The 24,260-nt window shown below is 39.2% G+C and overlaps 1 protein-coding gene across 2 annotated transcripts in view; it reads right to left on the bottom strand.

Annotated features, from left to right (window-relative positions):
* The window catches only part of LOC130919262 (desmoplakin-B-like), a 58,835-nt gene extending 37,650 nt beyond the window's left edge, over positions 1 to 21,185 (bottom strand). For both annotated transcript variants that reach the window (XM_057841826.1, XM_057841827.1), the window contains exons 1-9: positions 20,850 to 21,185; positions 17,924 to 18,011; positions 16,561 to 16,682; positions 13,835 to 13,985; positions 13,589 to 13,714; positions 11,231 to 11,290; positions 10,974 to 11,141; positions 7,049 to 7,153; positions 6,852 to 6,947 (exon numbers count right to left, since the gene is read on the bottom strand). In XM_057841826.1, the coding sequence (XP_057697809.1) occupies positions 6,852 to 6,947; positions 7,049 to 7,153; positions 10,974 to 11,141; positions 11,231 to 11,290; positions 13,589 to 13,714; positions 13,835 to 13,985; positions 16,561 to 16,682; positions 17,924 to 18,011; positions 20,850 to 21,076 (1,143 nt within the window). In that variant the 5' untranslated portion in view covers positions 21,077 to 21,185. The remainder of the gene's footprint in view (positions 1 to 6,851; positions 6,948 to 7,048; positions 7,154 to 10,973; positions 11,142 to 11,230; positions 11,291 to 13,588; positions 13,715 to 13,834; positions 13,986 to 16,560; positions 16,683 to 17,923; positions 18,012 to 20,849) is intronic.
* Between the last annotated feature and the right edge of the window lie 3,075 nt (positions 21,186 to 24,260).

Here is a 24,260-nt window from a genome sequence, read left to right as displayed (position 1 = left end):
CGAAGAATGTACCAAAACACCTTTAACCAGAATTCAGACCCCCTTTGGAAGCTACAGACTCAGACTTCACCTCAATCGTTAAATTGTAATCTATCTGAATGTAATATGTATGTATCGAGATGTAATCTACCTAAAAAAAATACAGGCATTAGTGTGCTACTACAGACGGTTGTTTCGAAGAGCACGCATGCCCTCTGTTAGATAACTCCTAACCTACGGGCAATATGGCATAATTGGTCTATGGCATAAAATTATTCAGCCCTGATACAAAATAAAAAATTGGGCTCCGCGGATCGATGTGTATACATCCCTATGCTATACCAACCAGATTTCATTGTGATACATTCACAAATAATGGACAGATTTTATTAAATCATTTTAGAAAATATAGTATACACAACCCCAACAACAATATGAGCAGTGACTTGACAGGCCTTTAGCCTGTAAAAATTAAATGAAGGGGCAGGTGTGTGGACACTCGCATTTTCAGGATCTCTTGGAATCTTCACACAGTCAGCGCGTTTGGGTTCCCGCCAACCCGCCACATGTGTAGTAAGCACAAAATGGAAATGTACTTTCTCATGATGAACAATATTGAAAAAAACTGTCACTGTGACTTTTTTGTGTGTGTGTGTGGGGTAGAGCAGGGCGGTAAACCGAAAATTTACCGTCACCGAAATTCTTAACGATGACCGACGTAATTTTGACCATGTCGGTAAATTCGGTAAATTAATAAAACAAGAAAATAGAGTCTTTTCATCCCGCTTTGATTCTGTGTTGTTCGTCTATGTTCATTCCCCTTTAAGAAAGCAGTGAATGTGCTTACGTAGGGAGTCACGTGATCATCAGGAAGCCAATCAAACAAAAGCCCGGTAAGGTAACGCTAGCAGCTAACGCTACAAGCAAAACGTGATGGAGTGTGGCTTAAGGGAGGTTCACCAAACTTTCAACCGACATTTAGTAGACGCTTGGTGGCATCCAGACGGGCTTTCACCCGCTGTCCTCCTTTGTTCTCACGATTTCCGGAGATGGTGCTTTCAGTGCTTTCTACTGGTAGCCAGGCTAACGCTAGCTAGCGGCTAACGCTACAAATGAACGTTATGGAGTCGGATAGAGGCTCTAACCTTGTCGAAACGGCTGAACATAATGAGTGGACTGGGCACGGACTGCATCTAGCAATTACTATGTGGCGTTATTTTGTATCTGTCTGTGTGTGATTCCTCTGATAGCTTTTGTGATGGTAAAGAATTCTGCATAAAGTACAATCCAACGGCGAAACTTATAATGACCGAGAAATGGCCCCAGCTATTTTTATTGTGTGTGCATTTATTAAAAAATGCACTGGGGGGGGGGACCCTTAAACCATAAATTAAACACTTGTATTTAATAATTCTATCACAGCAGCCATTAACAATAAGTTGTCTTTTTGAAGTGTACTGTTCAAGCTGCAAGTCATTTGTGTTACAATTACATGTTTGCACAGGCATATTGATTTTGACAATGTACATTGTTCAAGTCATACACGCTGTTATAAATGTTCATACTTGAATTCTTATTGCTTACAATACATTTTTATAAATTTAATGTTTAGACTGCATGTACAATTCTTAAATACAGTATATCAAATTGAATGCTGGTAAATAAATCAACAAGAAATAGTTAATCTGTATATAATGCATTGATTCAGATTTTCAAATTATATAACAGTCCGCTTGGGTGAATTTATCGTCATTTATCGTTATCGAGATAAATCTGCTCAATTTATCGTGATACATGTTTAAGGCCATATCGCCCAGCCCTAGTGTGGGGGGGGGTGGGGGTGGGGGGGGCGGTACGATTCAATTCAATTTATTTGTATAGCCCTGGATCACAACAAGGTTGTCTCAAAGGGCTTTGCAGAGGCAATATGATACACAATCAGAAACAGCAAATGAAGCAACAAAGACACACAAAAAGAACAACAAAGTCCTGGGTATTCACCATCCTTAGACCCTCCATGTTGGTTACGATACATATTGCAATATTAAAACTAGAAGAATTTTCACCAGATGACTTGAATAGCTCTTTGGGAAGACCGGTTGACTCACCATGACCACATTGGATTAGATTGTGCCACAGTAACGAATGTTGTGGCTGCTCAGTGTACACAACAGTCACTTAAATATCCCGTAAAATGAAAGTTAATATCAATAAACAATTTGGCACACTAAAGAAAAGGGTGTAGTTCATAAGCCTGCCAAAAATAAGACTAACCTGTCCAGTGTCAGAAGTTGTAGGAGTGTCTATTGACTGTGGTCAAACACTCCCCACTCCCAAAAGTCAATACACGCGAGGCTACTTCTTATGGCATAGAAGATGGATGACACATTACAGTATGTAGCTTCTTTCCTATGCCTTCAAATAACTCATTTTCCATGGCTTCGTGAACACAGAGAGTAGCATCTCTCTCGGCCACATTTTATGCATATCTTGCAACCTCCAGGCACTCCTCACACATGCAGCTTGTTTTGGCTTTTACTGTACTTCCACGACAAAGGCCCTTGCGAGCAAGAGAAGCATGTTGCTCGGCCACATTTTAGGTACGCCTCACTCTGACCCCCATACCAGCAAAGCTTTGTAAGTGCATACCTGGGTAGAACCACCTTTGTTGGACACATTTCATGCACATCTCGCTCCTACTTCAGGAAGTAATGCCAGGATTATTAACATAGTATAGTATAGTGGTTGGTCAGTGGGGTAGCATAACTCACATTTGCATTCGACTACTATTAATCCTTATGTATTGGGAGGGGCCTGCCAGAAAGCAAGGTGAGTCGACCAGGTGAGCAGGTGAAAAAAAAGTTTATTTCTATAACTCAGCAATTTAGCACTAAATTATTCCTAATCATTGCAAATATTTTAGGCACTTACATACCCTAATACATATTTTATATATTTAGAATCAAATTACAGGTATGGCTTCACAGGATCTTCAGCAGCATGTGCTTGTACAGTCATATAAAGCATTGTTTTGTTGAGTTTGCAGAATGCCAGCAAAAGGTACACTTTATGTGTAAATACTAACCTACTACTACTCTACTCAAGCCTAGTTTATTTTTGGTCTAAGGAATCACACCACATCACATCCTTTCTATCCATTGTTATTCTAATTATCACTGACATTCACCAATCCCTGACCCACTCCGGAGCTGCAGTTTCTGCGACTGACCCTGTTCCCTTTCATGTTCCCCTCATTAGCACCCTCTCTTCATTTATCCTTCCTTCAATCCTGGCTATCTCTGACATCATCACCAAATCCAAATCCACTACCTGTCACCTTGATCCTCTTCCCACTGCCCTCATAAAAACTTGTCTTCCCTCAATAGCCCCCCTCATCACCACCATCATTCACTCTTCACTCACATCCGGTGTAGTCCCTCCATCCCTCAAAACTGCTTCCATCACACCCATTCTAAAGAAACCTAACCTGGATCCCACCAATTTCAATAACCTCCGCCCAATCTCCAACCTACTTTTCATTTCCAAAATTCTTGAAAAAACTGTTGCATCCCAACTTCATAACCACCTAATTACCAATGACATTTACGAGCACTTTCAATCCGGTTTCCGCCCCCTCCATAGCACCGAAACAGCCCTACTTAGAATTACAAACGACCTCCTCACAGCATCCGACTCCGGTTTACTATCAATTCTCGTCTTCCTCGACCTCACTGCCGCCTTCGACACAATTTCCCATACAATCCTTCTCGACCGACTCTCCTCCATTGGTATCACCCACACACCCCTTTCCTGGTTCACTTCCTACCTGTCCAACCGCACACAATTCGTCAAACTTGGCCCCCATCAATCCAGTTCCCTCCCTGTCTCCTCTGGCGTGCCCCAGGGCTCAGTCCTGGGGCCGCTTCTCTTCATCATCTACATTCTACCCCTCGGTTCCATTTTCCGCAAACACAACATTCACTTTCACTGTTACGCGGATGACACCCAGCTCTACATATCCTCAAAACCAACCGCCTCCCTCCCACCTTCCTCCCTCACCCTCTGCTTAGATGACATTAACTCCTGGTTCTCCTCCAACTTCCTCCTACTTAACAGCTCCAAAACAGAAGTCCTCTTGGTTGGTACCACCGCAACACTCTCTAATGTCCATAACTTCTCTATTACAATCAACAATTTACCGATCTCTCCTTCATCTCAGGTTAAGAGTCTGGGTGTCATCCTCGACAGCACACTTTCCTTCCGGTCACATATCAACAGCATCACCAGATCAGCCTATCTCCACTTTCGCAACATTTCTCGCCTCCTCCCTTCTCTCACCCGCCATACCGCTTCCGCCCTGGTCTGTAATCTAATAACCACCCGGCTCGATTACTGTAACTCACTGCTCTTCGGTCTCCCTAATAAGTCCCTCCAGAAACTGCAGCTCCTCCAGAACTCAGCAGCACGCCTCATCACACGAACCCCCGCAACACACCACATTACCCCCATCTTCCGTCAACTTCACTGGCTTCCCGTCAAACAAAGAATCAATTACAAAATCCTCATCATCACCTTCAAAATACTCCATGCCTTGGCCCCTCCCTACCTTTGCGATCTTCTCCATCCAAACAATCCAACCCGTTCACTTCGCCCTACCACTTTCCCCCCCCTCTCCGTCCCCCGTGTCCGCCTCTCCACCTTTGGTTCCAGAGCTTTTAGTCATTGCGCCCCCCAGCTCTGGAACTCCCTACCCCCTGACCTCCGCAACATATCTACTCTATCACTTTTCAAATCTCGACTGAAAACACACCTGTTCACTTTATCTTACCCACCATAACCCCTAGCTGTCATATTTTTTTTACCTCTTTTTATTGTGCTTTTAAGTTTTCAATCCTTTTAATACCTTTTTATCGTACTGTAATTCCATGCCTCTTGTGAAGCGTCTTTGTGTATCTGAAAAGCGCTCTAGAAATAAAATGTATTATTATTATTATTATTATTAATTTGTAGATTGTATAGAATTTGAATGCATTAATTTGCTTATATAGTGTCAAATGTCCAGCCCACATGCGCTTAAAGAAAAAAAAAATAGGCCATGATAAAATGGCTTACAGTGCATATATGCATTTGTTCATCTGACATTGCATCTCCACTACTATATCAATTTACTAAGTAAAAGCTTCCTCAAATCAATATTAAGTGAAATAAAAACAAAATGTGCATTTCATTTTCTATATCAATTACCCGACATAGACAACCTGTCCTCTGGAACTAAGTGAAATCCACCGGTCTCCAGAGTCAGAGTACCAGACATCAACTCAGACATTCAGTTGCATTTTTTGATCTGTATATAAACTATTAAATTGACAATAAAGGGCATTTTATTCTATTCTGTGCGCACATTGATCTCTGAGCTCTGTTTAAATATTCGTTAGATGAAAACTGCATCCATGTTTTTTAGGGTGACTATTCAGGCCAAATTATACGCGTGTGCAGTCTGGGTCCACCAAGGTATAGCAGCGAAGCCAATCCGTTTCCATTCTATCTGTTGAAAATACTGTAAGAACAAACAACAAGTGTTTACTATCGTATCGTTTTCACACTGTATCGAACCGTATAGTTCTTAAACTGTATTGAATCACATCGAATCGCTCTGCCTTAAAAATGTATCGTTTTTTAATCGAATCGTAACCTGTGTATCTAGATACATATCAAATCGGCATCATGCCAGAGATTCCCAACCTTACTGTATAGCACGCAGTCAATACGGAGCTTGGCGGATCCATACCGCAGACGGGTCTGGTATAATTTGGCCTTTAGAGGTCGACCAGTATATTGGCCGGCCAATATATGGGCTTTTTACCAACATTGGCTAATAAAGAAAAAAATAATAAACCGATAAAAAAGGATTTTGATCAGGCATCTGTGTGGGCAGCTGTGGCTGCCGCTGACTGACGGTAGGACCCCAGAAGGAACCTACAGCAGCTAGGTAGGCTGCTACAGGAAGCTTCAGTCTTGCCTGTTTTGTAAACATTGTAAGATTTTTTTTTTAAATTTTGCATTAGAGAATATGCAATGTTCCTTTAGCCTTTTAAGGTGTTTACTGAGTGATCGTAACACTCTAAATGTAACTCATTGTGTTAGCGTAGCATCCGCGCCAACATTAGCTTTAGCATGGCGAACATCCTCTTCAACTCTCACTTGTTTACATCTCGTCATGACGTCCTGGTGGGTTTAATTATTTGAAAATAATGTACTGTTCTTGCTGAGTGTGTATAGTCATTAAAAAGAAATGCTGTGTTTGTTGGTATGGTAGCAAAAGTCTCAGGTCATCATTGTCAATTTAAAGCTGTTGATGCAATTGTTTTAAATTGCCTGTTACAATCTACGTGCTTTAAAAAAAAAATATATATATATATATCGGCTTACAAAATCAGCTTTGGATATGGGCAATCGGCAGAATTTTTTTTTTTTTTTTTAAGATATCGGTATCGGCATTTGAAAATCCCATATCGGTTGACCTGTAGTGACTTGTTTCGAAGTTAAATTCATCCTACTCCAGGAAAATGGCTCTTCCTGAAAATAGTAGAACTTAAAATTCAGGTTCCCACTTTTAAGCACTCATTACATATCAAAAGATGATGATCTGTCCTCCAAGATGACCTCTACGGGAACATGTTTTACTTTTTCCTGGACCTAAGACTCCAAGATGCCTGGTAGTTATGAATTTTGTTATATTCAAATTTTACGGAAAGTCCTCTTTGCCATTTCATCTTATTTGCTCTGAGTATTTTATCAAATTGATCCTTTTTATTATTTAAAACTTTTGAATAGTTTATTTGTGCTATCTCACAAGGAGGTACATATTTTACCTGGTTGTATGCGGCATTCTCCTTGAGATGCACATCAATGCATTTGGTAATTTGAAGGAGCCAACTCCACTGAGTCTGTAGTGTGTCCCTGTATGCCTTTGGAACAAAATGTAGATAACAGTTGTCAAAATACGGAAAATAATGTAAAGAGTCATGATACCATGTAGTGCATTAGCAAGCATGTGAACAGAGCAAACCTCGATCTTGTCTGAAGCTGGGTGATTGTTCTTCAACAGGCTGTCCACTCGGACCTTTAGTTTATTCAGTTGCTTTTCTTTCTCCTCAAGGGCACTCATTAGTTTCTGTATGGTGCACAGCATTCAAGTGGTTTTAATTTGACAAGCAACTAAGCTATCAAAAATAAATTTACATTCATTGTATACCCATAGCTCCTAATGAGACATGGCTTCCAATCAGTTAATTAATTTTGCTTTTCTATGAAAATCCATTAAATGTTAAACACGCCATATTCAAAGGTGTTTCTAGCCTGCATGGTGCTATGAGTGAACGGCCCTTTTATGGCCCTTACCAGGGATGCATGCCCCTTCAATTTGTTTTAATTAATGTATTGTGTCAGGTTATCTGTTCTGAGTGGTTTTTGGAGGAATCTTGCATTGGGTCTTTCGCAGCAATGGAGGGTCTGGTTCTATTTATAAAATATTACAGGGTTTAGCACCTATCTACCATGTTGACTTAGGCAAGGTTCAGACCGCAGGTCTTAATGCAGGAACCCGATTTTTTCGTGTTCTTCCGATTTGAATTAGGAATTAAATTGACTGTCTGAACGGGAGAAGTCGCATAGATGTGTACCATTTCAAAAGCGATCTGGGTCACTTTCGGATGTGGTTTAAATCCGATCCGGGCCACATTTTTCCAGAATGTGGCGGCGGTCTGAACCGTGAAGTCTTCCGAATCGGAATACAAAGAGCGAGAGCGGCAGGCAAGACGGCAGTGATGTAGCTGTTCATTTGCGATAGCGCCTAGCTTGAACTCGGCTTTTACTACACAGGAGGCGGGCTTGACCACAGTCAGAAAAATATACAATGAAGAAAAGGATAAGCCTGATAATGGTCTGTTTCTTACTGTGCGCCAAATGAGCAATATTTCAGTAGTGCTTACATGGCCGAGTCGGGGCAAACTGACGCACACACATAGGGCTTATGTATGTGCGTCATGCACGCACAGTGCGTAGTTAATTGTTTTGATGCTTTGCGCATGCGGGTCAGTTCGCTCAGCGCGTGTCGGACTGCGAATTAGTGCGCATGCGTAATACTTGAATGGGCTCAATGGAAAAAGACAGTCTGAACGGGCATGCCAAAAAAGCAGATGTGACCAAAAAAATAAATAAATAAACACAATTGTGCTTTAAGACCTGCAGTATGAACTTTAGCCCAGGGGTCGGCAACCCAAAATGTTGAACGAGCCATATTGGAGCAAAAAAACAAAAAACAAAACAAACAAAAAAAAAAAAAAGTGGCTGGAGCCACAAAAAAATTGAAGTGATGGGTAAGATTAATGATAATGAAGGCAACACATGCTGTATGTATCTATATTAGCTATATTAGCCTACTACCAAAATTACTAAGTTGGCTACAAATACATAATGACCCTTCATGATTACCGTATTTTCTGCACTATATGGCGCACCTGAAAGCCTTCAATTTTCTCAAAAGCTGACAGTGCGCCTTGTAATCCGATGTGCCTTATACAGTGGGGAGAGCAAGTATTTGATACCCTGCCGATTTTGCTGGTTTTCCCATTTTCAAGCCATGTAGAGTTTTGTAATTTGTATCATAAGTTCTCTTCATCTGTGAGGGACGGAATCTAATACAAATATCCAGAAAATCACATTGTATAATTTTTGAATAATAAATTTGTATTTAACTGCATGAAATGAGTATTTGATACATTACCAACGAGTAATTATTTCGGCTCTTTGTTCTTTTTTAAGAACCCCTCCTGTTCGCCACACATTACCGGAAGTAACTCCACGTGTTTGAACTTGTTACCTGTATAAAAGACACGTGTTCACATGCTCAAACAAACAAACTCCAACCTCTCCACAATGGCCAAGACCAAAGAGCTGTGTAAGGACATCAGGGATAAAATAATAGATCTGCACAAGGCTGGGATGGGCTACAGGAAAATAAGCAAGCAGCTTGGTGAGAAGGTAACAACTGTTGGAGCGATTATTAGAAAATGGAATAAGTTCAAGTTGACGGTCAATCTGCCTCGTTCTGGGGCTCCATGCAAGATCTCAACTCGTGGGGCATCACTGATCATGAGGAAGGTGAGGGATCAGCCCAGAACTACACGGCAGGACCTGGTCAATGACCTGAAGAGAGCTGGAACCACAGTCTCGAAGAAAACCCATTCTCGTAAACACATTACGCCGTCATGGATTAAAATCCTACAGCGCATGCAAGGTCCTTGCTGGACTGCTGAAGCCAGTGCATGTCCAGACACGTCTGAAATTTGCCACTGACCATCTGGATGATCCAGAGGAGCAATGGCAGAAGGTCATGTGGTCGGATGAGACTAAAATTGAACTTTTTGGTCTAAACTCGGCTCGTCGTGTTTGGAGGAAAAAGAAGGATGAGTACAACCCCAAGAACACCATCCCAACCGTGAAACATGGAGGAGGAAACATCATTTTTTGGGGCTGCTTCTCTGCCAAGGGTACAGGACGACTGCACCGTATTGAGGGGAGGATAGATGGGGCTATGTATCGCCAGATCTGGGCTGATGAAATATTAAGTTCGATTTTTGTGATGTATCAAATACTTATTTCATGCAATTAAATGCAAATTTATTATTCAAAAATCATACGTGATTTTCTGTTTTTTTGTATTAGATTCCGTCCCTCACAGTTGAAGAGAACTTATGATACAAATTACAGACCTCTACATGCTTTGCAAGTGGGAAAACCAGCAAAATCGGCAGTGTATCAAATATTTGTTCTCCCCACTGTATAGGGATCAATATTGGTTAATCATTGCATGACATTCCTTTTAGCTCAGCTCCATCTAGTGGATGCACAACGCAACCCCAACCACTAGTACTACTACACCTTAATGCAGTGTGCCCAATGCATGAAAAGTTTTTAAAAAAGGCTATGAAGCTGTGCCTTGTACTCCAATGTGACTTACAGTGCGGAAAATACGGTAAATGTTTATTTTCCCTGCAGTGCATCGTATTGAGAATTGATGAACCACGTTATCACTCTGTTGTACGATGCCGCCTCAAGTTTAACTTCATTACAATATAAAACATGAGAAGAATGTTTGTGTCATGTTTGTCCTCCTACTGAAACCATATTAAAACTAAAAATAGATTTCCTTCTCCCCCATCTTTTTCCATTTTTGAAGGCGCTCAAAGGAGCTAGTGCAGCGCTAAAGTGCCACATGTAGCCTTAGTAACACAAAATGTTCCTTCCATAAACTTCACAACAAGGTTATGTCACACAGTGCACAATTCATAATCCTATCGTCTGCAGAAGGATTTCACTTAGGAAGGGGATTGCAATCAAATAAAAAAACTGCTTGAATAACACAATTCAATCACGGCATACTCCCATTTTAACCTAAGTTATACATGAAACACAAAATACTGGGAAACGAGAAAAGGGACCTCGAAGGTAATTTTGTAATAATTACGTAAACGTAGCCTTTGATCATGTTATTCAATATCAACTGGGTGTTTGTGAAGCTTTCAGATCTTTTGAGAATTTAGAGTTGTATAAATCAACTTAACTTGGACTCTTGATTAGTTTTTAGCATGACTATTTTCAATTGTTTTGAACGCATCACTCACCGCATGGGTTTGGAGGGAGAAGCCAACGGGAGGGAGGACTTAATTGTAGCTGGAATTCCCAGCATCCTTTGTGTGGACTTTTGTAAATAGGTATTACTAATTGTGTGCCTATGGTCTTTGTTGAATGCTAATTTTCAGTATAATAATGGTGGCTGTAAATTAGTTTTAACTTTTTATTTATTTTCAAGTTGGCCAGTGCAATGCTTGATCAAATATGGCACTAGGTGACCACTGAATTTGCCCATATGTGGTCCACAACCTCTTGTGAAGTACTGTTTAAGATCGTAAATACTGTATGTTAATACTAACTGAATAGCTTTCTTGCTTCCGGGGTATGTACTGGTCAAGGTTCTTATCACCCCAATCAAAGATTAATTCCTCTTCTTCCTTGTCATTGACCCACATGATCTCTTTGGACAGTTCTTGAATGATCTGCTGCAAGTCTTCCAGCTGCTGTGTCCGAGCAAACGACATTTGCTGTGGTGGTAGATGAAGGAATTTTCAGATTAGAAAAACTCAAAAGTAATAATGGACCACTTGTACAATATTAATGGCATTTGTTTCACCTGTAGACTGTCCCACTCCTGATCCAAAGCATGAAGATTTCCTTTGTCTCCTTTCTTCACCTGAAAAATTATATTTAAAAAATTAGTAACAAAATGTTATTTTCGTATTTAGATTTTAGAGGTATTGTAAATATTATAAAACTAAGTGTGTACAATCTAATGAATTGCACACGCTCAAGATTTGATAAGATATGACAAGATAACAACGCTAATTAGTCGCTAGGGTTCGATAATATAAATGGCCCGGACGTACTTTTAAAACCGTTGGGGCCACAAAAATGATCCAACCACTGGCCCAGTGGGGCCAGTAAAAATTTTTTTAAAATATATTAATAAATAAATTAATTAATTAATAAATATTTCACATTAATTTCCAATGGTCCCATGTTTTGATGACAATACGGTACCCCGATTAAAGACAACCTTACAGTCTCTGCAGCCAGCCGTTGCTCTCCGTGGGATGTAAACACACCTCGTTCACCCTCTCCAGCGTGAACGCACGCAACCTGATTACTGTTGCTGATTAATTATCAGTATTTCAGTACCCACCTAACTACAAGACAGCATGTTTCTGAAACCCCCAGCGCCCGGCCAAGCACCAGGGGAAAAAAAGACCACTCAAGAAAGAAAAAGTCACCAGAGGAGTTGAGGGAAAGTGAAATCCCATATGAAAAGAAAAGGGAACGTTTCCGCCTGAGTGGCGAGGGAAAAGCCGAAAGGAAAAGAAGAAGTCTTTTGATGCAAAGTTGGCATTGATTTGAATGTCTTTCGGTTGGAGTTTAGAAACTTTGTTCAGGTTAGGACACTTTTAATGCATTAAAGCATCCAAATAAAGTGTTACCCAATATTTTTTCTGCTTCATGTCCTATATCAGGATATAAATAGGCATAGGCCATAATGAGTTTCCCACAAAATGATCGCCTTGAGCAAAAATATCATTGTTTCAAAATTAAACCTAAAAATATCGAGTAACAGTTCACGTTACATAACGTTCCGGTTGTCCGTTAATTTGTCAGTGTCGCTAATCTGAGTAAACTACTGATAGCATTACGCTGATGTTAAAACTGCACACTGTTATGTTACTGCTGGCTACATTTTTCAGATGATTTTATTGACAATTCAGAAGACAAAGACGAGATGAGGCGAGTCAGAAATCATTATCCGTTTCCTGACTCATGGCTTTACCACACTCATAATGGTAATTATTTTTGAACACTCCCCCGTCTCGCCTTCATTTAGATATTTTTGACTAATACATGATGTTAAAATTTCTGTTCAACAAATATTTTTTAAATGAACTAAAATTATGGTTATTTTATGTATTTATTTAAAATACGTATATAACACACACAGTGGTACCTCTACATACAAAGTTAATTTGTTCCAGGACCTTGTTTGGAAGTAGAAATGGTCGAATGTCGAGCAGGATTTTCCCATAAAATTACATTATAATTCCATTAATTCCTTCCACAGCCCGAAAACCTACACTAAATCCTTCAAAAATGCTGCTGGTACTATTACAAATAGCCATTACAAAAAGCAAAACAAATAAATTATGAATAAAAATCTGAATAATAATATAATATTAGTAATAATAAAAATAATACCTGTTATAATGTAACTAATCAGGTTCTAATGTGGCTTATGTGTTGCGTGGTGTAACGAAACGCACCACGAGGCTGACTTGATAGAGTGAGAGAAGGACTTTTTACTTTCACTTTGTTCAGCTGCGGCAGACAGTAGGCATGTTGTGTTGCACAGTTCTGAAATAATTGATTAAAAACCTGACGAAGGTGGCGATTTTTTGCTGATGTTACCACAATAATAATATTCACCTTAACTTATAACGACTGGAGCAAGGAGGTGGGAGGAGGAGCATCGAGATCGTAGACAGTCTACGGCCGTATTGTCGAGCCATAGTTCCCGAGTTCACGGACGATCGCACCACGATCATATTTTTCAATCATTTCCATCTTCATTTGATTGGTAAGCCTCATCTCTTTCCACCACCTGCTTCAACATTCTTGGAACCCATGTTGATTTCTCTCACAAGAAAATCCGCCGTGCATCCGTCTTGCGGGAAAACAAAGCTCTGTCATAAATCGTCGTACTTCAAGCATGTCGTCGGATGTAGAAACAAATGGCGGGTCAAATTTTACGTCGGATGTCGAAAAGCTCGTGTGTCAAAGCGATCGTATGTCGAGGTACCACTGTATACAATATATTGATAAAATTTATTTAAAATTATTTCTGACCCCTACATACAAACAAATGCATACAACACATACACAGTCTCACTCTTAACAATATCCATAAATTGAGAACCCTGTAACAATTATATGAGGAAATTGAACTCACCAGTTCACTCCTGGCTCGGTCCACTTCTGCACTGTTCTGAATAGAGTTGTGAAACCTCTGATGGCTAATAAGATTCTTTTCTATGCTAGCAGGATCTTCACCCCAAAATGTCGTTTCAATCAGACGCTGGGAACAAAAAAAAACCCAAACAATTAGCATACTGCAATTTAAGATTTTCAAAAACTATGAGACTATCTAACATGACAAACTGTTGTTGGACAAAAGTTGTTGGATGAGTGCATCCACCTTTTGCTGTGCAATCCAGGCCACAGCATCGTGGAAGCTCCTCCCCTGCTCTTCCCAAGAGCTCGTGCTTCCTCTAGCACTCTTTCTCCTCTGCAAAGAGCCAGTCATAGCCAAGTGGAACCCCTTCAGCTGATCGTTACAAATCTCCCAACTGCAAAATGGTGGGAGATGGATGGAAATGGAGGGAAGACTTGCAATTGCATTATGTCACTGAAAAAGTCCATTCACTGGACCTCTGCATATTTGTGATTCCAGACAAGCAGATTCACTTTGTCACAATTTTTTTACAGGCTTCAGCCTGTTAAATCGACACAGAGTTTGTTGTTGTTCTTCCTGTGGACACTAACTTTGAGGTCCTGCGCTTCCACCATTCGTGAACCGATAGTCTTTAAACTTGATAGCTAAGTAGCATAGACCAGTATCTATAGATCATCGAAGACCTACTGTTATGATTTTCTTTGGGAGGGGGATTGGTATCAGGGTGGATTAATTAATCTTGGAATTACAGTTAGGATTTAGCCAAGAGAGGACAGCCTTTTGCAGTTTGGAATTAGCTAGACAGGGCATACGCGCACAGCACATGGACTAATTTGTGTTTGTGTTGCCTGTAGGTTACATGTCGGCCAGTAGAGGGCAGCTTTTAGCCAGGGCAGCTTTTAGCCTGTAGCAGCACGCACATGCTTGTTATTACAGGCTGGAGGCATATCAAGTCGCCGCTCATGTTTTTTTTGTTACAGACTGAAGGCCTGTCAAGTCGCCGCTCATATTGTTGTTGGTGTGTACAGTATCATTTTGATCTAATCCTCTGACATCAGTGGACGGATAACAATAAAATTTGGTAGGTACTGTATATTTTAGGGATGTATACGCATTGATCCTCGTAGCCCGATTTTTCTTTTTTCTTTTTGTTTTTAATTATGGCTAATGAATTCATTGTGGACTTATTCTTACCAAAAGGTTAGGAGTTAGCAAGTAGAAGGCATGCACGTATTTCGAGTCACAGCATTCGGTTCGTAGTAGCACATTAGTGTTTTGTTATTTTTACAGGCTGAATGCCTGTCAAGTCGCTACTCAGGTTGTTGTTGTTCTTGTGGACACTAACTTTGAAGTCCATCATTTGTGAACCGATCGTCTTAAAACTTGGTAGCCTTGTAGGATTGGCTAGTATCTGTCGATCCTCAGAGCCTAATTTTTATTTATTTATTTATTTATTTTGTATCATGGATTAATAATTTGCAGATTTATTCGTGTCAATAGCCACGTTTACATGCTGACTTTTATTCATACCGATTCAAATCATTCCGAATGGAAATTTCACATCAGCTGTTTACATGTCACTTCATCTATTCCGATCCAGCGTTTACATGTGACTGCCTTTATTCCGAAAGGACGTTTGACAACTGCCGTCTGACATGCGCAGATTAATCAAAACAAAGCGTCACGTTGCAAAACATGGAGCTCGATCGTCAGATCAGCTGCTGTTTTAACTTTTCGAGTGGAAACAAAACTTCAGAATGATACGCCGTTCATTTAAAAAGTTGTGTGGGTGCGCTGTGCGTGTGCTTGAAAGCCATGTTGCAAGTGACGTTACTTACGTCACCGAGTGACGTCACCACGTTAGTACGGAGCATGCGCAGAAAGAACGCAACCAGACACCATTCCGCTTCCCTGTTTACACGATATAATTTTACTTCTAATCGGTTTGGGAAAAGGAATATTCCACCCCTGTGAATCGGAATGAAATTCCATTCGGTTTAGGCCTGTTCATTCCGAATGAGGTGTTTATATGGAACACATTTATTCGGTTTGAACAAATATTCCGATTGTAATTGGAATGTTTGGCTCCATGTAAAAGTGGCATTTGTTGTGTCAAGGTTACAAGTTAGCCAGGAAGGGGCATGTGCGCACAACACATGGACTTAAGGCGCCTGTGTTTATAATGTGCACACACTCATGTTGTTATTTCAAGTGCTATTTTCTTTCCTTTTATTTTAGAAAGTTCTTTTTTTTGGGGGGGGGGGGGCAACTCATGTTATTTATAGTTATTTTGTCAGCACTTATGTTGTTTACTTGCTGTCAACTGTGTGCCTGTGAAGTCCTTCGAGACGTTTGTTGTTATTAAAGGCTACATTATAGTCTTGCAAGCAAGACAGCACTTCCTGATTCATTGATTCATCATTCAGTATCGTCTTACAAACCTCAACTGTCCAACCACTTCCCCAGTTGTCTGATATTGGGGCCAATCAGGAAAAAGAGGTGGGACATAACAGGAAGCAACTATTTGTCACCAAATGTTAGAGTGCAAAGCGGTTCTTGTAGATAGGTCAGTTTTCCAAGTCTTGTCTGAATTACACTTAATTACCTTAAAATGGAGCAAAGAACATCACTAAAAGCTTCTTAGGCGACAAACAATATTTTCACAAGTGTGACAAGGAGAACCAATCAGTAGCTGTATATTTTTTGACAGTTCCTTCCATTAAATCGTTCTCAATTGGATCTTTCCCTGATTAGAATGTGGAAAATATTCATACCGAATATATCAATGCGATCCCCTGCGAATAGCAGTGGTGCACTTTATACAGTTAAAAGGGAAGTTTTTAGGGTACCTAAAGCAGTAAGGTACCAATCATTTTCCTTGCATCCACATTTTTTTTTACAGAATGTTTAATTTATATAGTGAATGGATGTCACTCACATAAACAATATATAATATTCATAACTCTTACGTTCTGAAAACGTTGTCACTCGGCTGTCCCATCTGCTTCAGGTCCATTGCATAGGTCTTCAGTTGATCAATAGTGTCTTTTGCCCTTAACAGATACTGCTCAGCATCAGCCATGTTACCTCCCTGAAATACATAATTGCAAATATTAAAAAAATATATAAATGCTGATAAATAATGTTAATAAATAAAAATAAGCCCAATATATCACTGGAAAAACGCAAAGAAGAAAAACAGAAACAGAAAAAAAAAAAAAGATTTAAAAATGAATAAATAAATAAATAATAAAATAAAACAACAACGGCAAAAAATAAATAATTAACGAATGAACGAAAAAATCTTCCCTTGCTTATTTATAGATTAATTGGTTGCGATCTATGATTTCACCGCTAGAGGCCACTATATCCCGTACATCAATTCTTTTAATGATGCTTCATAAAACAGCTTGTAGTTTTGTTGTTTTTTTCTTTTTACAGTTTTTCCTCTTCACAATCAAAAGGAATTACTGCATTTATACTTCATCCTCATAAAATAATCAAGCATTTGAAATTTATTTCTGGTATTTCTTTATTAGGTTTCTCACTTCTTTTCTTCTGATACAAAATTCTGTTTAGCTTTTTCAATCACACACTAAATATAGTACTTTCTTTAAACATCACACACATCAGAGGTGTTATGAATTTAAAACAACATTTAACAATTCATAATTTTGTAAAATGATAAATACCAGTGCCTAAATGCTCAATAGAGAAGCTGGTTTAGCCCCCTCCTTAACTGAGGCATAGGCAACATACTCGACAAGACAGGCAACCATATACTGCATGTAGCGAGAATATGTAGTAGCGGTAATTACTGAATACTCAGTCTTGATATTAAAAAAAAAAAAAAAAAAAAAATTATAGGTGGGCTACACATGCAGTGGAGGGTGGCAAAACATTAAGCCAAACAAATCAAAAGGATGACTTGTGCTGTAGTGGTGAATCTTGATGAACCCACTGAGTGAAGTCACAGCAATAACAACAATTAAGATAGAAGGCTCTAAATAGAAGTCAAGGTAGTGCCAACAATATGTATTAAAAAAAAAAAAAAAAAAAAAAAAAAAAAAAGGATTAAGATAGAATTTGCTTATCAAGTTGACATTGTGCTTTGAATTTGAATATGAATAGTACTGGATAGGTGCAGTGTGGTCCTGTCCCCAATGAAAATTCAGTGCATGTTGTCATTTTTAGCCATGATTATTCTTGACATTTTAAGGAGTGAAAATAAGAAAACAGACAAGCATAAAGGAAATCCACTGTCCACAACCATTCTGTATACTGCTTTAGGGTAAACACCAATAACGTAGGGCCAGATAAATGTTAACTCACCGACTGTAGAGCAAATTCAGCTCTCCTCAGGTCCTCTTGGCACTGCGCTTGGAGTGACATGGCTCTCTGATGGATGTCATTGAGGCCACTGCAAGGTGTAGCACAATAAAGCAATTATTTTGGATGCACTTGTGATATCTTTAAGCTATGTCTTACGAAAAAAATGCATTTAAATTAATTTTTGTGTATTGTTAACTGAGCAGCAGTGTTGTTTTTGGTAAACATTTTAATTTCTGTCATAGTCTTAGTCTCTTGGACGAAAATACTTATTTGTCTTAGTCATATTTTAGTCATTTCAAGATGTGTTCGTCTTTGTCTAGTTTTAGTCAATGAAAAACTAGACAAAATTTTTGAGTTTAGTCGACACTCGACAATTCTCAAAATGCTTTCATTTTTTAGGCCAGAATGAATAAATAAGTAAATAAATAAATAAATTAAAGGTTTCCAACTATTTCAAATGAACATGACAGACGAGCACATACTGTAACTGTAGAGTCTACAAGGATATCACCATTTTAAACATGATAATACACACTCAGCAGGAAAATAGCTCATTATTTGCAATTAATTAAACTCACCTGGACGCCACAAAATGCATGTAAAATGTTTTTTTCAAAATTTGAGAAGATACCGAGTCACCGTGCTAAATGCTAATGCTAACACAAACACTATGCTAACGCTGCAAGTTAGTTTAGTGTGTGATGATCACTCAGCACAGACCTTTAAAGGCTAAAGCAACATGGCATAGCCAAGATAAGAAAAAAAAAAAAAAAAAACTTACCAAGCAGCACCTGAGAAATACGTTTCACAAAAGGAGCCTGAAATGGGTACCGGCTGGGGACTAAGCGTGTTTCAGGGAGGGCAGCCACAGCACTTCACATGAGTGACATGACCAAACACTGCTAAATCGTTGCTAACTACACATACAATTTTAAAAAATATCACACATTGTGAATTTACTACGGAGACTATGATGAATTTTCATCTCGAACTCGTGTCATCAGACAACAACTGGCATCCATCTCGTTATGTTTTAGTCTACCAAGACAGGTTTTCAGCGCGTCATTGTGACGTTGTCATGAAAAAATACTTGTTTTTTTATTTTCGTTATCATCATCGTTAACGAAAACAACACTGCAGGGCAGCCATGACATCTCGATCACCTTTGGCTAATGGGAATTGTTGGTTAAGGTTGCAAAGTCACTGCTGTACACCTAGAGCTGTGTCCATTATCAACAGTGTACTTACGTACTGTAAATAAGGTCACCATTATTCACAAGATGATATGCCACAATAATAACAGTTTTCTGAAATGACTACCTCTGTAACAGGTACTCTAATAATGCTTCCACTAGCATTAGTATTGTAAATCTTTATTTTGAAAGGCAAAACCTGTAACCCAACTCTCTGGATCTCATTAGATGGGGCATGCAATGGTTATAAATGTAGGTCAGTCTAGTGCAACTACAGATACTTAACAGGAGGTTGTTTTATTTTTCATCGTATATCATTCTCTAACCTCATAATAATTCTGCTGCTCTGTAATTACACAATCTTAACCTGATGTGCTGTACTACTGGTATTTTATGCAGTGGAATTATAATATGCTAAATACACTTTTCTACCTACTTGTGTCCACAAAGAGCGAAAAGTTACCTCTGGGAAAATTGTCACAATTTCAAGCCAATGTGCGTGTCAAAAGCGGTTATATGAGAGTATATCACCTAGAAACATAGCTACTAGAACAGGGGTCGGCAACCTAAAATACTGAAAGAGCCATAGAGGACCAAAAATAAAATAACAAAAATGTCTGGAGCCGCAAAAAAATTGAAAGCCTTGTATAAGCCTTATGAAGGCAACACATGCTGTTTGAATGTATATTAGCCTACTATCAAAATAACTAAGTTGGCTACAAAACAAATACATAATGGGCCTTCATGATTAAATGTTTATTTTACCTGCCATGCATCCTATAGAGAATGACGCACCATGTGACTATTCTGTTGTACGATGCCGCCTGAAGTTTAACCTCATTACAATACGAATGAATTAGAAAAATGTTCGTGTCATTTTTGTCCTCCTACAGAAACCATAATTTCCTTCGCCCATATTTTTCCATTTTCAAACATTTTTGAAAAAGCTCCAGGGAGACACTAGGGCAGCCCTAAAGAGCCGCATGCGGCTCTAGAACCGCAGGTTGCTGACCCCTGTACTAGAGTATCTCTTACACCTGGCTAGCTCTGCTTCCACACAGTTTTGCAAAGGATGATTTAACAATTCTATGTAAGGTTATGTTTGTTATCAGAATTGAATATGATTTACTAACGAACACTGAATTATTAACCATCAAAGTGGCGACGCTTATTCATATTAACAGTTAGCACAAAGTTTTTCTTTTTTAATGTTTGTGTATTGTTGATGTCCGTGTGCAATGGCAGGTTTCATGCAAATTATTGTGGTATTTGTTACTGAATGGAAAATATTGGGCGGAAGTGGCAAACAAAAACAGTGATAAAAGGATTCAGCGTATGCCATTGTGCTTAATAACAGTCTTTTTCAACGCCGGATTATTTACGACCAGACATTACCATTACAAAACCCTCGAATTAGATAAAAATAGATTTGAAACAAACAAACGAATGAATAAATTAATGATAAAAAAAATAATAATAATAATAATTTAAAAAAAAAGGCAACCTGCAAACTACGCATTTAGCACACACACAAACTTTAGCTAGTTTTGATGTTAAGAGTAGGCTATACATTTCCTGGCAGCAATGAATACTCCAGGCACTGTTATAAATGTTTAAGTTACTCAAAAAGAAAGTTGGAATTGACCAACACACTTCATTTCGGTGAAAATTTGCAACGATATTTAGAAAAAAAAAATGCACAGCATGTTAAACTTCATTAATTATAAAAGTACCTAATTCCACCTCCAGTTGTAGATGACATTCTTCCGATAGTGTCTACCGCCATTCCTCCTACAGAAGACTTGGGCAAAGTATTGTATCCGTCCATGTAATGGTCGTATCCGTTGCCACCTCCTTGCACGAATTCGCTACGGGTGTAGCGAAAGGACCCCCCGGTGGTCGGGTCTCCTCTGCGGCTCAAACTCATGTTCAGTACGTTCTGGGAACTGTACTGACTCATGGCGGCGAGCTTGTCGAGGTCGCTAAAGAAGACAGACCGGTCGTTCTTACACCTGTCTGCTGTACCTGCTGCCTTTGAAGCAGTCAGGACCTCCGCCAACTAAGCTTCGTGAAGTTCCTGTCATGTGGCGTTTTTCACTTTCAACACCACACCCATTTTTTTCCCCCGCCACCACACCTTCTGCCAGACCTGCTGAGCCAAAAAGTAACTCCCAGCCACTTTCTCTTTCTGCCACTCCCAATTGCCTCGAGCAATTAGTGAACTACACTAGACTTGTGAGCCATTCCAGAAATTGGGACATATTACGTCACACCATTCTAATTTTAAATAATTAATACACACACACACACACACACACACACAAAAACATGCATTATCTGAATAAATGTACTTCTCCTTAGACAAAATGTGGAGTACAGTTTTTGTTTGGAACATACTCATCTGTTTTAAAATCAAGGGCATAGGTTTGCATAGGGACGGCAGGGACGGCAACACTACCAACTTTTCAGGATGCTCAAATTGTCCCCACCAACTTTTAAGCAACCTTATTTGAATTATATAATGATTATAATAGTTGGCAATTATTAATGATAATAATTTATAATGTTGTAAGAATAGAACTGACCTCTCCATTATTAAGTGAATTACTGTATTTCCATTATGTTCAGACTTACATTTACCCCTTTTCACTTGCTGAATGTGCTGGTCCATTTTTTCCTCTCAAACGCACATTTGATTGGCTGATGACTAGAACAAACAAACACACACACTCACACAACCCCAAAAGAAATACATGTGAACATGCCACCTCCTCCACCCCCTTCAAAGACGAGGGATATTAAAAAATGTTTTCGGCCAGCTGCAGCAGCAGCCACTGTAAGTAGTTGTCATTGTTGTGGAGGTAGGGAACACTCCACTAATTTTGCTACTGAAAGTCCGACCTGCATCACAGTTAGCATACCATTAAACTGCGCGAACTTGCTAACCTGCAAAACTCGAGTAGGAAGCAGGTTAAAGATAAGTGTCCTCCTGTACTGTATGTGTTTTCTACTGATAACGATAATTCAACTGTGGATTTATTCACTAATTAAAATATATTTATTTATTTTCTCCATCATTCATTTAAAAATAATTTTATTTGCAGCCTATGCAGACATTTCTTTACCCCCCCCAAAATGTAAATTATCTTTCTATGAAGAAAGGGGGACTTCCCCCATTTTCTCCCTTGAAAATAACAATTTTAACTTTTTTCATTTTTATGTAGGCAACACATCAGCATATTCGTGACAAATGGTGTTATACTTATATAGTGCTTTTCCACCTTTAGCCCTGACCCCCCTTCACCCAATCTGTTTGGTCTTACGAATGTCCCATCCCCAGCAAATAGTGTATATGCAGGTTTTGCTGTTTTAGCATCCCTACCAATGTTGAGACCAAACCTACGCCCTTGGTTGAAATTATCCAAGCTGGATCAGGACAGAACTGCCTTTGTTACCCTTTTGGCAAGGCGACTGATACTTTTTGCATGGAAATCTCCCATCTCACCTCTCACAGGCTTTGGATCAAATCAATCTTGAATTGTGTTCACTTAGAAAAGATCTGGTGTACGCTTGGGGGCTGCAAGGTGGACCCCTTCTCTAATGTAATATAGGGCCTTGAATTTCCCTCAGATTCCAGAATTAAGTTTTTTTTTCTTTCCCGTTAATGACATACAGTATGTGGCCGCTCCTCCCGCTAGACCCAAAAGTTCATATATTTATATGTATACGTTGTTGTATGCTGATTTTTCGGAAGCACTGTGTGCGGCTCTTTGGTGTTGCTGAACTACGGAGAAATTGCCCTATTATATATTTTTAGGACTGACGGAGTGCTGTTTGTGTGTATGTGTGTGGTTTTTGTTTTGTAGGTATGGGTCTTTTGAATTTCGAATTATTTTCTCTTAGGGGTACTGTCTCCTTTTACATTAAGGTCAAATAGTTAGCAAGTTTGATTCCATTGCTGAGAAATGTATGCTGAATTTAACTTATGACTGAAAATCAATGATAATAAAAAATATATATAAATATCTTTTCATGAACATAATTTGTTTCCTTGCGGTTTCTCGTAACTGTAAAAACATTTGCTTCAATAAGCATTAAATATATTAATACAGGTACTGTAATCCTCGGGTTACAATGTCCTCGACCTCGACGACGTTTCGACGCCTTTGCCTTGACTGCCATTCTGCTCCGCTATAGTGCATTGTGCTTGTCTGTGTTTGTGCGTGGGGAGGATGTTTTTCTTTTTCACCCTCGTTGTTTTCACATTATTGCCACAAAGAACAAAGTTGGGTCTTCTAGCTGGTTCCAGAAGAAAAGCAATTACCATGGAAACAAAGCTTAACATCATAAAAAATAAGAGTATAGAAAGAAGATACCGTAGATAGAAACCCATGGCAGACAGGTCCTAGACGAGGGACCAGACCAAGTACAGCTCGAAATACTAGAGTTGTCCGATATTATCAGGTAGCCCGTAATATCGGCCAATAAAAGTATTTTAAAATGATATCGGATATTATCGACCAGAGGTTGCGCTAGACATTTTCGTTGTCTGTCATTTTGACTGACAGGGTCATAAAAATCCGGTCATAATCTATTTTTACCAGTCACTTAAATTTTTAAAATGATAATGATGACATATTCAATAGTATTTAGTTTTCATTCATTTTTATTTAATATTGTAACGCTTGCTTGGCGGCGAAAAATTAGACACGGAAGTTGTATTTTTCTCCCTCTTTTTACTCTGCTTACCGCCAACAACACCAACAAAACAACTCCACTCCCAAAGAAAAAGAGGCAACTATATAGACCCCAATCACCAACGTCACACAATGATCTTAATTGTGGTTGTCAGCCCAAAATTTTCTAAATATATATTAAATGCATCTTACCAGATATAAAATGACTACTACATAGTCTGTGGTGATCGTTTGGTGCCCAGATTTCTTGTCGAATTACAGCAGTCCATCTCGCTCTCCTCTTCGGGTCTCTCAGAATACGGTAGAACTTCAAGTCTCTCCGTCTATCTTCTCTGTTACTGCAACCAACCGCCACACACGCCTTCGCCATTTTGATTATTAATGTTAACGAACAGAAAAACACGCCGTAATAGGAGGCATGTACGTAGCGGTAATGTGTAAACACGA

The sequence above is a fragment of the Corythoichthys intestinalis genome, chromosome 7 (genome assembly GCF_030265065.1).
Source record: "Corythoichthys intestinalis isolate RoL2023-P3 chromosome 7, ASM3026506v1, whole genome shotgun sequence".
NCBI lineage: Eukaryota > Metazoa > Chordata > Actinopteri > Syngnathiformes > Syngnathidae > Corythoichthys > Corythoichthys intestinalis.
The sequence above is the reverse complement of the archived record's forward strand: the minus strand, read 5'-3'. Positions and strand labels throughout refer to the sequence as shown.